The sequence below is a fragment of the Onychostruthus taczanowskii genome, unplaced genomic scaffold (assembly GCF_017590055.1).
Source record: "Onychostruthus taczanowskii isolate IOZ18803 unplaced genomic scaffold, ASM1759005v1 scaffold53, whole genome shotgun sequence".
In the NCBI taxonomy this organism is placed as follows: Eukaryota; Metazoa; Chordata; class Aves; order Passeriformes; family Passeridae; genus Onychostruthus; species Onychostruthus taczanowskii.
The window spans coordinates 1,734,174-1,752,520 of NW_024502902.1; the positions used below are offsets into that span (position 1 = coordinate 1,734,174).

An 18,347-nucleotide genomic window follows, 5' to 3' on the forward strand; every position below is an offset into this window, starting at 1 on the left:
ACTTTGTGAGAAAAAGCAAGCCTCAATCTGCTGAAGATCTGAACACACAGATCTTCCAGTTAAGATGTGCAATACAGAATTAAGTAATGCTCTTGGGCATTAAAATCACAAGAAAAACCAAAGACTTCCCAAAACCAATATGTATTATGAGCATTAATACACTTTCTTCATAGTCTGCTCAGTGTTCTGCATGAAAAACACTGCTGCACAGTAGGAAGTAAAAGCAACAGACTTGTACATATGACTTGTAGGTAATTGAAGATTTAATTAAATGCAGGAACAAAATGTAGTAAGACATCACATTTTTGCAAACAAGGGAGGGAAGAGCAAAGGCTGCAGTGAACTTTTGCTCAAAGAAATAATTATTAGCACACAAGGCAAACTATTCAAGAGCACTTCCAGCAAAAAATTTTATCGTAAAACATAAAGGTGTACACATATAAAGAGGGTGTCTATGTAAATACATGCATGCCTATAACAGATTGATTGCAGCATGCACAAAACTGCACCAGCTGAGTTTTCCTTACCTGTTCTGGTAACTGTAGTAAGTGGCATCTCGAGGGATGGTGCATAGCTGTTTGCCATAGCAACACAAAGTCTGTGGCGAGAACTCCAACTGCAAAGAGGAATGGGTTCCCTTAGTACTCACACATTTTCACTTGCTCTCCATGGGAAGCAAATGTGACCCAGACAGTGAACACTTCCACCTTTCTCTGTGCACAGATCTCTGTGTACAGCAAAGTGTACAAAGTGCTAGTCACAAAAGACCTTGAGTGGGGTGTTATTCTCAAGTTAACTCTTCTCCAAAGACAGAAAGCACATCAAAACAAGGGAAAGAGAATTTCAATATACAGTGAAATACAGAACTTCTGAAGGAATAAAACCACACCTGTTTAATTTGCAATAGCAAAAGTTTGTCCTAAACAAAATAAGCCCTCTGTTGCTGACTTTTTTTCCCCCAAGGGCTTACATACAAATAGATTATTTAAGGACTAGATAGAATTAGAAGATCCACAAAATGCTCAAATTCAATTATTCAGGATTGCTAAATCTTGGTCAACTTCAGAAATGGTTGACACACTGTAACTGATAACAACTGCAACTGCTATATTTTACCCCTTCAATTCAAGGAAGCAAGAAACAGACTAAAGATGTTTACTTTCTTACCTTTCTTCCACAGCAATAACCAAGGCTCTGCATAACTGGGTCAATTTCTTGCTCAAACACCTCTGCCAGTTTGGAACAGTACTTGTATACCCGGGATGTTTTGCGGTTATACAACCAGGCATTATTGAACATGAGCCAGATGTCATCTACATACTGCCATGGCTCCTGATACTGTCCTGTGTCCAGCTTTCTCTTGATAGTAGAAAGATCCATGGGGTTCTTCACTATGTCAAAATAATCCTGCAAGAAAAGGCAGCACATCAAAACCCTCCTAGAGAACTATGTTGTAACATGACAGCATGTGCATTCTCAGCCTATAAATTCTCATCAAGAAAAACAGGTTCCTCCCTGACTTGATTGTCAAACTGCTTGTGACACACAGAATGCAATCCCTAAGTAATACCATATAGTTCCCCAGTGCTTTCTTCTCATTATTCCTTTATTTCTCAGGTGCTGTTGCTCATTCACAACTAATGACATCAAGTCACTCTAATTTTAATCAGGAAAACAAGTACTACAAATAGTAGAAAATGCAAATGTTTTTGCAGCCATAGTGATCCAAAGACTTACACAAGAACATTAATATAAAGTGACTGTTTTCAGTAGCCCAGAAAACCTAACAAAAATAACTTTATTCTATGATAATTCTATGTCTCCTCTAAAGAATGCCTTTTTCCAATCCACCATTGATTACAGTGCAACATCTACAAAAGTCTGCAGAATGACAGTCAATTGAAAGCTTGTTAACAATATTAGCAAGTGTATAAATGCTTGTAATAGAGGAGGCCTTCACATTTTGCAGCATCTGCCTTAAACCCCCCACACCAATAGCAAATAACTCTTTCAGGCAAAAAACACTGCCTGAAACACCTAAAAAGGACTTCTTCATCTACGTATTTGTTTATATTTTGTAAACTTGTGTGGTCAATTCAGAGAGTTTAAAAACACAGATCTCTGAATGATAGTTGTCTTCTCAAGACAATTCTAAAACAAGCAGAAAATTTAATGTAAACAAACCTCTAACTTAAATTGTTTCTTCCTTTCCTATAACAAATAACAATCACTAATGGACATTTTAAGTGGGTTTTATCTGCCTAATTTCCCACATCTTTAGAAAAGATTTACACATGATGAGGAACAATTATGAAATTCAGCAATAAGAGCATCACAACATGAAGCAACAACCATAAAAAGGTCATACAGCCCTGGGGTTCTGTTGGTAAATCATTCCAGTGCATGCTATATCTGCTTATTTAGTAAAAGGAACACAGAACCAAACAAACTTCCCTAAGTCAGACCTTGTATGTTCCACTGCCTAAGTTAAACCTCTCCAAACACATCAATATGAAGATGTTAAGGAGACAGATGTAAGCTGCTCTCAAACAGGTATGTCACAAGACAGCAGTTTTGAATTAAAACCAGGAAATTATCTTGCTAAGACACTCACAGGAATTCCTAGTAGTTGGGGATCCACAGGCTGTCGAAATGGAAGAGACTCCGGATCCTGACGGTAAAGTGCCTCCAGTGTTGGCATAAGTGCCTGCCGCAACTCTTCTGGCTTGAAAACTTTGGAAAACAATCAACATTAGAAAGATAGCAGAAACGGCTGGAAGGAAGAAACCTGCTAGAAAAATGTGATGTCTGTGGAAAAAGACAGACAGTGGGTTTAAGGCACTTAAGCATGGCTTGTTTATCCTCTGCAACACTGAGTCCCGAGGAGGATATTAAAATGATCACCTGAAGAAAAGGCGATCATAAGATGACATTGATGAGTAGAGATGGTTCACATTCCAGATACATCCCCTCTTGGAGGCCCCGAGAAAAAAAATTGTCTAGAGAATCTGTAACTGAGTATTTCAAATCTCCATTGTATTGACAATTTTACTATGGCTTAGTGTCTAATTCTAAAGGCTTAAAGAACTTGCCCAAAGCCAATTATAAGCACATGTATTATTAGATATTTTTGTCCAAAAGCCACAAGGAACAATCCATATAAGTACCACATAATCCACTAAGTACCAAAAAGGAAAGCCCAGGTTTTTTTCCTCTGCAGAGATTTCTCTAGGGAGATGCAGTGAATTTAAGTAAAAACAGTCTTTCTGCTTACTTTTTTTCTTAGACTGCCCAGCTGCTGGAGAAGATTGAGTTGCTGGAGTAGTAGGTCTTTCTTCCCCCTCTGGTACTTCAGCCTTAATTTCAGGTTTCTTCTCTTCTTGCTCCATTGGGTCTGGTTTACATTCCTCCACGACTGGTTCTACTTTAGCCTGGAAAGCAGTTTGGAGCCTGTCACTTCAATCTCCTGGCCACCCATCCACATTTCTGTCCTTTAAACCTGTCATGCTGCCCGCCCACTCTTCTATCTCCTTTGTAGTCAAAACTCACCTAAAACTTGAGCAAATGTGTTAGAATGCATCTTTAAACACTGCATAGCAGCATTAATGAGCTGCTAACGAGTTCTGAGCTGCAAGGAGGCACATGGGTACTTCTTCAGGCAGCTCTAACAGCCTCTCATACAGCAGAGCTGCCAGGATGATGTGACTGGCAGCCACACTCCTGGCTGTCCTCAGTGACAAGTTGTCAAAGCCCAGTAAAGCAGCCCATCATGTACATATAGAATAATTTAGGTTGGAAAAGACCTTTAAGATTAAGTTCAATATTAATGTGGCACTACCCAGTCCACTGCTATCCCACATCCTAAAGTGCCACCTCTACACATCATCTAAACACCTCCATGAATGGTGACTCAACCACTTCCCTGGGCAGCCTGTTCCAATGCTTGATAACCCTTTCAGCGAAGAAACTTTTCCTAATATCCAATCTCAACCTCCCCTGGCAGAACCTGAAGCCATTTCCCCTCATCCTGTTATCTGCTATTTTAACAGCTGTAGGACTGACCTGAGTGCAGCCTCACACTGGCATTTACCAAAGCAAAGCTTCATAGCAACCACATTCTAATGGTCCTTTCTGTGCCCACTGACCTCTACTGCCACAATTCCACCAAAAAACACAGACCCTTCTTCAGGAATATGACAAAAGACAACAATCAAAACTGCAGCAGCAGCTGCAGGTAGCACCTACAGCTCTCACTGAATTCTCAAAGGAATGACAGAAAGTATCCAGCAGTACTAGATGAAGGTATTCCACCCAACATCTGGTCAACAGTCTCACCTCAGATTTCTCCTCCATTTGCATCTCTGTTTGTTCTGGTTCCCCTTCATCTGTTTTAATCTCCATTTTCACTTCCTGCAAGGGTGGCTGCTGCTGTTCTGGAACAGTCTGCTGAGAGTTCACCTCTGTGCTGCTGGTGGATGGGGGGTTGGATACCTGCCCATCAATGCTCACAGCTGGCTGTGAAAGCTGAGGGAACAAAACATGTCACAAACAGGCTTATAACGAAACTATTTTCCTTTTCTGATCTATGTTTTACCTATGCTACATTTCCACCGAGTTTAAAAGCACTCTAGTCCTTCTACTTGTTTTCCCTGAAGAATACAGTGGTCCCACAACCTCAACTATTGGAAAAGATGGATCAGAGGCATGCACTAGAAGGCCTTATCTACAGAAAATGGCATTGTTTCCCCTATTGTATAAGTACTATGCATATGTATAAGTAACTAAAAACCTCTCCCATGTTTCAAAGTGAATTTCAAAACGTACAAGAATTCTGTAAAATACTTCCCATTGGAAACAGCAGATGATCTATAGACTTGTCTTGATGGAAAAAGTTTACTTCCCAAATAGAAAAAACCCTATTTTAATATCAAACATGCCAGGAGCACACAACTGAAATGAAACCTTACACATGAACATTTTCAGGGAAAGCACAATAAAGTATTTCCTTACAGGTGTTGTGGGGTGCTGAGGTTGCAGCGGTGCTGTTGGTGTGGGAACAGATGCAGTCGTGCTCTGCTGTGACAAGGGCTGCTGCTGTTGCTCTGCAGAAGGGGTAACTGGAACTGGAGGCTGGACTTGTGGAGGCAGCTGTGCCTGTGGAGGCGTTGGAGTCTGCCTTTGAGGGGGGTGCATAGTTTGGGACTGCGGTCCAGGTGGCATTGCCTGAGGAGCAGGTGTGGGGGCAGCGGTGGCAGCAGCTGCTGCCGCCTGCTGTTGCTGTGATCCCAAGCCTGGGGGCGTGTGGTGAGGGGTTGGGGTTCGGCTAGGTACCGGAGAAGGAGAGTTTTGGTGCATGGGAGGCTGTGGAAGAGGTGGGCAGTGAATATGGCTCCCTTGAGAACCTGGAGCCATTGCAGGAGAGTTCACAGGACAGGAAGCGCTGGTCATTTGTGCCTGTGGGAAAACAGGTACACATTTGCAGTGACATGGAACAGAAAAGGAAGAGAAATGACTGTCAGATGTCTGCTTTCCCACAGCGTACTTTAAAAACGTGACAAACCATCTGCTTCACTTTTAAAAACTCTTTCAAAAGCAGAATTGGTCTCCTTGATTTATTTTGTTCTACACAAACATAAGACTGTTCTATAATTTATTCATCTCTCTTAGAGAAGTTTCAATAGAATAACTTATACTTGTTGATACACTTAAAGAATGACACACCTACACTCCCAGCTCGCAAAACATTTCTTTCTAAACTGCAGATTTGTACATCCTGAATATGGGACAATTCAGTCCCACCACAGTGAAAAACTGCATTCAAAAACACTTGGTGTGCACCCATGCCTCCACCCCCAAGATTAGAAACTGAATTTATCATCACAAATAAGTACAGCTGTAACTCTACATTATAAAATTACAAAAACAATTGTATTGGTCAAGATAAAAAACTGTAACTCCACAATAATCTTGCCTGCAAACTAGGAAGAAGCATCAATGAGAAGCAAACTGACGTTCCCTACTTCTTCCTGGCCTGAAAGGTTCTTGCTGAAAAGGGAGAGGGAGAGGACAGAAAGGAAACTGCTAGACTGTAAGTTCAGATCTTCAGTAGTGATAACCCTCTTAATCCCCCAGAGGCAGCAACACAGGCCTGGACAGACATGCCTTTTTATTACTTATTCTGCCACCTCTTGATTTCTCAGGCTCTGCTGCTTCGCTGTTCAGCAAGAGAATCTTAACTACTGCATGCTGAGTCACAATTTCTTCTTTGCTCCATAAAAAAAACCTAAAACAATTCCTCTCTAACACCTAAATTTAAGCCTGAGAACAAGTCAACAATATTTCACCCTTGCTATTCCCAGTGCTACACCAGGAAAATGAAAAGTCTCGATAAATGAATTTGGTTGATTATGATTTTAAAAGTCTCTCAAGGTAACAAGTTGTTCTCCACTACTACAAACTGAACAATCATAACCAGTTTATGACAAAGGTCACTGACACCACGTCAAGAAATCACAAACTTACTTGAGATACTGGTGTCTGATTGCCAGGCTGAGTCATAGGCATGCTCGCTGTGTTCATTCCCGGGGAAGAAGCAGGGAACTGAGTCTGCTGCAGAAATTGACTCTGACCAGAAGGCTGGCCAACTCCTGGTTGCTGCATACGTGAAGGAAATCCCATCTGGTGGAAAAGAAAGCAACTCATTTCACACAATGTGCATACACCTTCATAACATTTTCCAAAAAAGAGAAAACAACAAAAGAAAAAAACCCCCAAACATTTATCTTGTTGCAGAAGTTGATGCTTGCCACTTATCTGTAGGATACAATGTAAAAAGCCTGCTTATAAATCCTCTCAAAACACAGAATTTATGACGATTTCTCTTAAAAGCTAAGTAAAAGGATATCGATTTCAGATTGGGACTGTGACTTAAGATTTATTTTGGTTCCTTGTTTTAACAATGCAACAAAAAGCCACTTCAAATTATTTTTTAGGCAATTCTTACCACAAATATCTAAAGATTTACTATGTATCAGGCAGATCTTAGAGGAGAAGCAAAAGACAGAAACCAAAGGGCCAAGAGAATGAAGAAGTGATGCTTGATTTACTTTCAAATTTCTTTTATTTTTTGATTTTATGGAAACCACAGACAAGAGAAGCAAACCTGTGAACTCAGCCCTGGAGGGAAGGCACACTGACCTGGTTCATGGCCCCGGCCTGACTTAGCTGTCCAGGGTGCTGAAGAGGAGGGGTTTGTCGGGGTCCCATCGGTGACAGCTGCATGTTCATCTGGCCAAACTGATTCATTCCTGTGAATTTGTGCCAAAAAACCACGTGTAAACAAAGGCCTAGAATCATCTTTAGGAACCATTCAACATTTGGAGAAGAAATGCTTTTTCTTTAATTTTGCTTTCTAGCAACCAGCCTTCAATCAAATATTGTCTTCTATTAACTAGTTACGTGGAATAATTTTAAACCGTGTTCAAGTTACCTACTCTTTCAGAATACAGACCAGCCTTTCCCCCCTCAAGACATCTGTTTCCACTGTTATTAAAACTCTTAAGTTTGAGAACTACTGCAACACTTGATAAATACGGATTGTCACACCTGCTGCTGAAGATCAACTTTCCACAGAAAGTTGCATTATTTAATTATATATTAGAAATTCATTTATTGAATCTCAAACTGGATCTTAACTTCAAGTAGTTTGCATGTTGGCTATAACACATCTAACAAACGTCCTGCCCTTTTTTTCTGAGCAGTAATTCTCACCACATTCCCTCTGCCACCAACATGTCCTCACCTGAGCTGGCTGGGAACACCAGGTTTGACTGATCCCACCATCCTATGCACACATGATCAGAAATTCCAAAAGCATCAAGCTCTTTATTTAACAAAGCAGCAGCTAATTTGCAGCTCAAAATCACAAGACAAAATGCTACTAGAGATAGTGTTTTATATTTATTATATAGTTATGTAAGAATTATGCAATATAGACAGCTATTTTCTTAACCAAATGTAAAAACTGCACATGATACAAGGTCTCTGATGCTTCAGTAAGAACTGTCCAAATCCAAGATTCCTTTAAAAAACTTTAAAAATCCCTTTAAAAACTTTTAAAAGTAGCAAATTTTCTTCAAATATTTACCTGGCTGTGCCTGCATGCGATTCATCATCTGGTTTGGCACATTGGCACGTATCAGGGTTGGGTCAGGAAGAGGACCATCTGCAAAAAAGACATTGAAATAAGATAGTATTATTCAGAAGACCACCAGGATTTATCCACCAAACATTTTAGTGAGAATTACACATTAAAACTCATGTATAAAGAAAGTAAATATATACAGTAACTAAACATTATTAAAGAGTCCTCAAAGTGAGGCAAACTCAAGAACTTCCTTGAAAATAGAAGTACATTCCAGTGACAGAAATATCCTCTGACTTAAGAGTCAGCTTTCAGAAACGGGGGACAAATTTGAAGCATGTCATCAAGGTACAACAATGAACAGTAGCTCACAAACAAGTCAGGTACCCATGAACAGCAAAATGGTCACCAGACTACTGAAATGACACAGGATTTACTGCACCAAGTGATCAGTAACCCAAAGGTTCTTACTTGCAGACATTCCTGGCTGTGACTGTCCCATATTGGGCCCTTGATTCATGGGAGCTTGTGGCATGCCCGGAGCATTTGGGATCATATTTTGCTTCTGCAGCCTGGTTCTTCGTTTCTCCTCCAACTCCTTCTGAATCTTGTAGATCTTCTCTGCTAGTAAGTGATAGTACTCTGCCTGTTGGGGAGGAATAAAAGCCAAGAAAGAAGATGAGACACACATTAAGAAAAGGCAACTGGTCCCAGTGATTCAAACTTGCAAAGTGGCCTTAGACACACATTTTGTTTTGGGGTGGGAGGCATCTTCCCCTTTGCAGGGACTGTCAGACAGACAGGAGGGGAAAAAGGGGCAATGCTAAGGGCACTGCTCTCAATTATCAGACCAATACCAGATATTTATCTTGTGTCCACCATTTCTCTGGGACAATCACAGTGAAGAGCTTCAACATTGCCTTTAGGGGACTGTGACAAGTCTCAGGCTAGTTCTTGGTTCCTAGATCTTGGTTCCCAGATCCCATCCAGCAGCCCCTAAACACTTGTTTCCTCAGCTTGGAAGTCCGATCTGTGCTTTCATTCCTCTTCCTCCCCAATCAGCACAGGATCAAGGTAGAAATACATAGAACTAGACAACAGAGGATGGCATCTCACCCTGCTGTTTGCTGATTCGTACATATCCCCTTCCACTTTCCGAGCATATGCCACCAGATTCTCCATACGTCGATCCTTCAGTGCTGCAGGGTCAGGAGTAGGAAATATGGCTTGGACTCTGAGCAGGAAGAAAAAAATATTAAAGAAATGCAAGCAAGTGATTAGAATGCTTCCAGACCAGCATGAACCCCAGTGGTTTGAACACAAAGCAGCAAGCAAATCTGCTGACAGACTGCAGCTACTGCTACTTCTTCCAGGGGCAGTAGATGTTTGTAGGTGGCTTGAGCCCTTGTAGATGCTTCGAGCATGGAGTGGGAAACTTCCAAGACAACAGCCCCAAACCAGCAGATGCAGCTCCATCTTTTGGTTTCTGCTTTCCCTTCTCCATGCATCCTGACAAAACTCACTCCTTGGCCCTCTAGCTCTGCAAGTCAGGCTTCCTTCTGCAACCCCTTTGCCTCCAATACACCTCTGGGGCAGCAGCTCACCTAACAGGAGATTGTTTTGATATAAGCTACTCACAATTTATGAACAAGGTGGTTTCGGAGATCCTGAGTAATGTCTTCATGCCACTGCTTTCGAATTCCAGTATTGGATGGTTGAGCTGTTGGCATGGCTCCCAAACTGGCAACATTGGCGCTTTCACTCATCATGGGGCTTCAAAAACAGAGCAAGAATTGAGTGCAAAAGTCTAGCCCCAGCTTAATCATCTTACAGTCACAGCCTCTTTTAGAATACTGTTAGGACAAAGTGCTAGTTCAGCCATTCCCTAATCAATGGACAAACTGCAGAAATAGTTGCACACACACACACCAAACAACGCAGTGAAAGTACATGCTGTTCTACCCAAGGACTTGGAAAACTGCAACAAAAGCTACAAAATCCAAATGGAGAGATAACCATCAATGGCATTTACTCCACTGTTTATGCAAGAAGTGCCATGAGATCAAAACAAAATCACTGGGGTACAAAGGATTCAAACTTACTTTTGAGAATTCATGGTTGAATGTAACATTGAGTCAGGCAGCAGATTAGGAGGTTGAACCCCTACTCCTCCATTCACTCCCATTGGATTTGCACCTAGAAGACAGAAGAATACAAAAAAAATGAAGAGCCCATTTACCATACAAAATGAGTAACTGTTCAGCAATAACAAGGGTTTAGACTTTCAAGTACTTGGACTTTTGTAAAGGGAATTTAATTATGCACTGCTCTCTTCACCCCTCTTTCTTTTACAAACTTAGAAAAAGCCCAAGACCCAACACTGGTGACATCCAAGTGAAGCATCAACCCCATTACTCCGCTGCACATCTTCCTGAACTTATCAGCAAACATGTGATTTCAACTTGCTGCAAATATTATGTTCCAGAGTCCTTTCCTGTAACTCTCTCTAATGAAAGAGTCCAAACACTTCTACTTTTCTGTTTACAAGTTGGATATTTTTTCATTCAGAATCTTGGGATATGTATTCACAATGGCTTCAAAAACTTAAAACATCAGCTACCACCTACATCAGTCAAGGTCCCTTCTCACTCACCCCATACTTAATGATCCTACAACTAACTCAAATGCTTGTAAGAAGGAAAATCTGACAATCCTTTGCAGAAAACACCTCTAATTTGTTGCCTAACAAAATCTGGTTCTGAATCATACCCAATCTTAATCACCATAAAAACTGCCTGTTTTCTTCACACACTACAGTCACCTCTCAATTAGTAAAGAAAAATGTAGTATATTTCTGTCTGAAGCTTCCAAACAGATCATTTTGTGAAGTTGCAAGTACCATGAAAACCATTACCAAGCTTCATGTGTATTTAGGACATTTGAATCCTACAGAATCTGTATTTCAAGCAAAATTGCACACAGGAGAAGCTCACTGAAATTAGGTATGTTGAGCCTAATACATACCCCTAATATCACAACCAATTAACCAATTTTTCACAAATCTGTTCCAAATCTCCTTTCCTTTAGTCCTTTTCTTCTTCTTCCCAAATTCACTTTGGCAACTGAAAGCACACTGGTGTGCAAGACAACAGTCAACCTTTACCTTAACTCTCCCTTTTTCAACTGTCAAAGTCCACCATTTGTTCGAGCTGCTTAGGACTGCATCATTTCACATACCAGTCCTCATCAAATCCTGCTATTTATCCTAAACTAGCCCTGTTGTCCTGTAGGCCATGACCTGGTAATTCCTATCTCACTTGTTGTAATTCCCTCCTTAGCTACCCACTCCTAATAAGGCAGAACCAGTCAAACGTGGTGGAAAACTACATCTACACTATCCATGCTTGTCCTTCCTACATTAAGCTGCAGTTCTTCACACTCCAAGAGCTTTTTCAATCCCATTTCACTGGATTTTCTTAGCAATTGTACAAAGAATGCCCACGGTTCTGCAAGGAATGCACAGACGAAACACTGTCTATAAATAATCACATACATAAAAAAATAAGAATAATTTTGCGTCAGAAAAGACTCTAAGGCACAATAGGAAAATCATATTATTTAAATCTAATTGTTTTAAGACCAAGCTCTCAGGACACTTGCCCTTTACTCTGTTTTCAGAGGTAAGGTACACTAGAAGTAAAGTTTCAGCAAGTCACATGCAATCTGTGAGGGCCAATCACCCCATTAACAAGTCTACTCTAGCCAGCAGCCTTTTCCTGAGTACTCAGGAGCAGCATTCCCTTTGCAGAGCAAAGCAGCAGTTGGTTTCAGGCTGCAGTTTGTGTGCTTCTGGACCAATCTCTCATTCTGCACACAAGCTTTTCATGGGACACACAGGCACCATCACTACAATCCCATATGAGCTTGTGACAAATCACTACCAGCTCTTCTTTCCTCTTTTCCGCTAAAAAAGCCACATCTACTTATGCAACTCAAGCGAACAGCTAAGAGTGAGAAAAGGTCCTGTGATGTAATCTCAAACTATCAAACTTAGATTTGGTGGTTAAAGATGACTTCATTTGACACCATTGATAGCCAGGTTCTGATTAACTGCACTTTGAATTTAAATTGTTATCTAGTCCTCCAATGTTGCTATAAGCCACTTAGACAATTTAGAGTTATGTGAGATCACATGACATGATTCAAGGAGGATGTCAGTCATTTACTATTTGTCATTTCTTAAACTTTACGTATCTGAGATACAAATATAAAATGCTGAAATCTGAGTGACAGGGAAGTACCCCTGAATGCTGGCATTCCAATACCTGCATATCCAATTAAAAACTCCCCAATAGTCTGAAACTTGCATTACAGTACAATTTTAAAGAAAAAAAAAAAAAAAGCCTTGAAAAATTATCATTTTTACAAAGAAACTAGTTTTTCCAGAGAACTTGTTTTCCAGGAGAAGGGCACCTGGGCCCTCTAATTTTCCCGTTCCACTAAGTAAGTGGAACTTGCTATTTCAAGTCTAAAACATCGCAAAGCCCTACCTTTTGCAAATTATCTAGCAGTATTAAGCTAGTAGGTTGAGAAAATTTGCATTAGATGTAGCATGGGGAAACTGCCTGTGGTTTGCATTTTACCACTAACAGATAAACTTACTCATAGGATTCATAGGGCGCAGGCTCTGGGGTGACTGTCCCTGCTGCTGATTCTTCACTTGAGCCTGGGGCTGTGTCTGCATCTGGTTCCCTTGATAGGTCAGTCCGAGGGCTGCGTAGGCTCTCTCGATGGAGCTGGGGTCTATCTGACTGGTAGTGTTAATGCTGGGCGTTGTCTGCTGCCCCACGCCCACCGAGCCGGTATTGGCAAGTCCCACTGCAGCTCCGCCCAGCAGCGCTGTGAGAGACACAGGGAGTTAGAGAGGAGTGCAGGAGGCGGCCAGAGTCCCACCAGGACAGGGACAGACAGAGCGCACTGGCTGCTCTGAACTGAAACATCTCCTTCTGGAAGCATGCAGATCTGAAAAGCCTCTCACGAAACAGACAGACAAATTTTGACCCGACCAGCCAATCCAACATGCTGTTTTCCCTTTGGGCTGCTCAGAGGAAATCCCACTCTTAAGTATTTGGAACACATCTGCTTGCCTCAAACTGAAAACAGAGGCACACCATGTCACAGAGGTGAAAGGCAGAACTGTACATACGGTTTTCCACCAGCCATTGCAACACCTTTTCTGCCCTTTTTGGTTTTTTTTTTTTTTAGTTTTCTTAAGCCAAGAAATAACTCACATTAGTCACAAGAGTACTAACAGTAAAGTACTACTAACAGTGAAGTAGGGAGGAAAAAAACCCCATACATGTAACACAATGACAAAAATCTGGCCAAACATTTTGTCAGGGAGACCAAGGGGACACAAAGAGAAAGGGGAAATGACATCTGATGCAAACAAAGAATAAAGAAAAGAACCAAGTACTGAGGTGAAATGACACAATGTGCGTGCGTGTGCACATCTGTCTCCAGAAACAGTCCAGCTGGAAGAAGCAGCGATGAAAAGCCAACCATTTGGTTGAGAGAGCTACAATTTGCTCACCCTTACTTTTCTTCTTGATAGAAAAATGCAATAAAGTTAGAAAGCTTTCATAAACACTAGCAATCAGAGGTAGAAAAATACTCTGAGAATAAAACATGAGAAAAATCACATTAACATGTTCCCAGGTTTGAAAGCATCACCACTACCATCTGGGTGCAAGAAATTTTAACTCGCAACATGCATTTTATGATATATTCAACACACAGAATTCCCCAGTAGACTTACATTGCTGATTTCTTTTGTCCCCAGCATTTTTGAGGGGCAAACATACAGGACAATCATGTCTTGTACAATTCTTCCAGTGCGAGATGATTTGTCGGGAAGATGCGCAATGTGCCACTGACAAAGAGAAGAAATGAAAAGCATTTACAAACTGCTCCCAGTATCTCTACATGGTCATCATGAACTGGGTAGAGAGCAGCATTTTCTCTCAGTGCACACACATGTATCTACAGAAGTCAATAAAGTATTATTTGAAGTAGTTCAGCACTAACTAGCCCTGAAAACGTAGCCAGATTTCTTCTAGTACTATTGGCTCAACCAAAGCCTACTCGAAAACCCCATGTGATACACCCAAGCCTACATCTCCATGGCTGAAAGGATAACTCCATCTAGCTCAGGTATCAGGCAGACTGTGCCAAGCAAGTGAGTTGTCAACAACTGGCATAATCCAGATCAGACAAGGCTATCAAAGAGGGAGATTATATTTTAGTAGGACAGAGAGAGGTTGCAAGTGCCAGTAGCAGTCAAATTCATGGCTTGGAATTGCTCGAGATTCATCTCTTCAGTTTAAGAAAGACAGACAGACTCCTATTTGCAGATTCCTGGTTTATGTCTACCTTTAAAAAAAGGCAGAATCTAAAAGATTTTACCATGAGTTACTAAGTTAGGCAAAATATTTTTACTCATCTCTTTGTTGTATCTTGTCCCCTCTAACTTGCCTAAACTTTAGAGGCTCAGAAGTTGCTTACAATTCCCTGTCTTAAGCACATAAGACAGAATTTCTTTAACTTATTTCCCAAGTCACCCACTAGTTCATCTCTTTCTCGGAGCCCTTCTCCTCCCTAAAACGTTGACCACATTTACATAACCACTCCCCCACTTACCTTGGCAAGATTTGCCAGCCTGACAGTGTGTCATGTGGTTCAAGACATTCTTCATGGTTCGGCAATGCGGGAGGTTGCACTGTCGCACCTCCCCGTTGGCCTGCTCTCGGCGCTGACACTTGTGAGCGTGCAAGAGGAGAACGAGTTGCTGCTGAATGAGTTTGCGCTTTTCTGGATCTGCTGTCGGTGCTCCAGACCCCATTCCTTGAGAAGCTGCCGGCCCCATCCCAGCTTGCTGCACCTGGGGAGCCTGCTGCTGGCCCTGAAGAAGGTGAAAAACAAATTCGTGGAAATAAATCTATTTCTGAAAATAATTCATTTGGCAAGTAAACAGCAATACAAGAGAAAGTCCAATAACATAACTACTACTATATTCTCTGATTAAGGAAACAGCCCACTTATGTGTAGTTCTGGAGGACTCATTTAAAATGCCCCTTAGCAACAGTCCTGGCAATTCTCTTGCCAGCCACAATTTTGTCCTCATATCACTCTATTAGTCCTAGCTCTTGCCTTATCAATAGCCAGCAGACCTTTGCACATGCTCACAGGTTAATTTGCAGTGCTAGACCAACCAGAAAATATTAATAGCATTTAGATCTCAAATCTTATTTTGGATGCTAAAAGTTGCATCCACAATTCTTGCATTAATGGAAGAAAGCACATTTTAAAATGAAAAGGGTTTTCCCTCTCAGCAGAAGATATCTCAAGTTGACTGCTCCTAGAAAAGGAGAATGAAAGACAAGTTCTGGGAAGCTTTTAACCTTTTTCCATCAGCAAACTTGCACATAAGCATTCAAAATAAGCATCTCCTACTCTCTGCTAGAGATGAAGCACAGCTTCAGCATAATAAACACCACAGAATTAATGTCACGTATGTCAACATCTAGTTTGTCTTCTCTGATTCTATTTATTTGCTCAGAACTCTTTGTATTCCTTTCAGGTGACATTTGAAGAACACTCAAATAAGAGAGGCTCAGGTACTCTATGGTGCTTGTATCGCTACAGTTTAACAGACTTTAGCTTCTAATTGACTCTTCAGGTTCTACAGGATGTTTCTGGAGATCTCCAGATCTTTAGACCCCAACTACCTGATTTCTAAACCCCAGTTTCCATATAGCTCTTGATTACTAGCATTAACCTTTCATTTTACAAGGTGACTTCACCAATTAGTCAGGCTCTCAGGGTCTGTGGATGTTCCAATATCACCATCACTGTCTTGTTTGAAGCCTGGCATTCTAAATGGCAGCTGAGACAGCAACAACTTTAAGTTCCTAAGTTCAGCTGGGTACTAGCTTCAAAAGTTACATGCTCTGCACTGAACACAAACTTGGCAGCTGGGGTTCTGAACAACTTTTGGCTGCTTTTTTATTGATTCGTACAACCGACCGTTTGCTTGTCTTCCAATGTTTCACGCTCAACTTAAAAAAAAAATTAAATAAAACTCACAGGATGGAGCTCTTCTTAATTTAAATGTACTAAAGTTAAGTGGAAATGGTTTTTCAGCAACAGTTAGTAAGATCAATAGACAGACCCTACCAGGGGGTATGTGGGAGTGAAATTTGAGGCAGGGAGAAACACAAGCTATATCCAGAAAAATGAATTTGTTTCCTAAATTTAAAACAAACAAACACATATATATATGGAAAAAAAAAAAAAACCACTAAGACATGTTGCATGTCATACCCCTAACCAATTTAAACTTTGAAAATGAGGCACCAGCTTTAAGCTCAAGCCAGGGAATCTAACGTTAAGGCATGTGGTGAGGCACTGGCTTTACAAGCTTGGGTCATCCATTTTCCCCACCATTCTGACTTCCCCTTAAGTCCTGCTGCAATAAGAGTGGAGGCAAAAGGGAAAGGTACCAGGGCTACTACATGCACAGCCAGGACTGCTGTGCATGTTCCCGTAATTCACAAGAATCAATGCACAGCTGGGGCTTCTAAGCCCTAGCACAGGTAAAGCCTGTTTGAAAAGGGACACCTCTCTTTACCAAAAGCATCAGCAAGTACAAGCAGGAAAACAACTCTCCAGACAGAGATACTCTGAGGAGAAGGGGCCCAACAGAGCAACAGCAAAAGAAAGGATGGGACAGGAGAGGAGAGGTGTCTAAACAGGTTACAAAGCTCATTTCAATTAAGGAGCTCCATTACATTTTCACCTGTTAACAGGGTTTAAAGGCCAAAGAGTAGAGGTGCAGTTTATCAACACAGAAATCACAACTCAGCCCTCTCCCTCATATCAGTGTTAGGGCTTGAACCAAGTGTGTTCTGCGTGGATTCCAAGCACATATTCACCCTGGGTAATACAGCCGCAAAAAACTTACAATGTGGCAAGACCAGAGCATATTGCTCCTCTTTACCACTCATTTTTATGAATACACCTTTCATTCTACTTACCATGTTAGGCATGCCTGCCCCAGGAACTGGCTTCTTGTCCATTGGAAACTGTGGTAAGCTATTCTGCAGTCCTGCTTTATTCTGCATCTGAGGGCCAAGTCCACTGGCTCCAATCTGCTGCCCAGTATTTTGACTGTAGGGCTGACCATAAGGGCTGGGATTACTCATCATTCCCATCTAGGAATTAAAATGGTAAGATGTTCAAGTAAGATAGTTTAAGTTCACAATGTATAAGGCAAATTTATACTTCAGAGAAGCAAGATTATCACAGCCATGAGCTGGCTGCAATGCAACACTGATCCACATGCTTCCCCTGCTCCTTCATGTTCACAGATTTACTCATCACACAACATTACCTTCTCAACTAGACAGTTCCTGTAAACACAACGAAGCCAAATTAGCAACCTTTGAGATCTTACGGGACAGAAGAGGCCTGATTATTTCTTTACAAAACATTTTCAACAGATTTCTCATTTCACCTTTGTGAATTCTACAAATTTTGCAAAATTTGTACCATGGACTACATAAGTCTTCCAGACTTGAGTTCTCCTCTGTGCACTTGTACAGACTCCAAATGAAGACAAATACCATCTTCATTTATATCAGCACAGTTTATCCCAAAAACATGCTATCCAACTGCTAGCACTCCCACAGCTCATCTCCAGACAACCATAAAAATGCATGTCTGCATTATCAGTACACAAACATTTTCAATTTAAGAATACACCACAGTCATAGGTAACACCTCACAGTCACACAAATTCATTTGCAGTACTAGAGGTCAAAGGACAGGACAGGTAGAAAGCCTGCAAACAAAACAAATCTACTGAACCATTCACCCACAGGGGAAAGAGATTCATGTTTCATACAAGCCACATGCATATTCAACAGTTCTAGCACACCAGCATATGCCGTTTGTTGTCTTGGAACACCCAGAACCTAAAGAACAATTCAATCTTGCCAATGAAGTTGTTTGTCCTCTGACATTTTTTCCTATTCCTTACATTCCCATTTATTTGCCACGTGAAATTTGGCCTTCTAGAACCAAAATAACTAGACATAGAGGACCAGAAAAACTGGAGATTTTTCTTGAGATTAGCAAGTTCTCA

General features: G+C 41.1%; 1 protein-coding gene across 10 annotated transcripts in view; it reads right to left on the bottom strand.

Annotated features, from left to right (window-relative positions):
* Window positions 1-18,347, bottom strand: part of EP300 (E1A binding protein p300) — a 61,730-nt gene that overhangs the window by 19,129 nt on the left and 24,254 nt on the right. For all 10 annotated transcript variants that reach the window (XM_041416882.1, XM_041416879.1, XM_041416881.1 and 7 more), the window contains 17 exons: window positions 17,239-17,415; window positions 14,843-15,104; window positions 13,962-14,075; window positions 12,806-13,042; window positions 10,246-10,339; window positions 9,782-9,916; window positions 9,260-9,377; window positions 8,615-8,789; window positions 8,147-8,224; window positions 7,198-7,307; window positions 6,523-6,678; window positions 5,011-5,454; window positions 4,336-4,524; window positions 3,275-3,431; window positions 2,615-2,733; window positions 1,168-1,407; window positions 528-616 (listed from right to left, as the gene is read on the bottom strand). In XM_041416882.1, coding sequence (XP_041272816.1) covers window positions 528-616; window positions 1,168-1,407; window positions 2,615-2,733; window positions 3,275-3,431; window positions 4,336-4,524; window positions 5,011-5,454; window positions 6,523-6,678; window positions 7,198-7,307; window positions 8,147-8,224; window positions 8,615-8,789; window positions 9,260-9,377; window positions 9,782-9,916; window positions 10,246-10,339; window positions 12,806-13,042; window positions 13,962-14,075; window positions 14,843-15,104; window positions 17,239-17,415 — 2,894 coding nt within the window. The remainder of the gene's footprint in view (window positions 1-527; window positions 617-1,167; window positions 1,408-2,614; window positions 2,734-3,274; window positions 3,432-4,335; window positions 4,525-5,010; window positions 5,455-6,522; window positions 6,679-7,197; window positions 7,308-8,146; window positions 8,225-8,614; window positions 8,790-9,259; window positions 9,378-9,781; window positions 9,917-10,245; window positions 10,340-12,805; window positions 13,043-13,961; window positions 14,076-14,842; window positions 15,105-17,238; window positions 17,416-18,347) is intronic.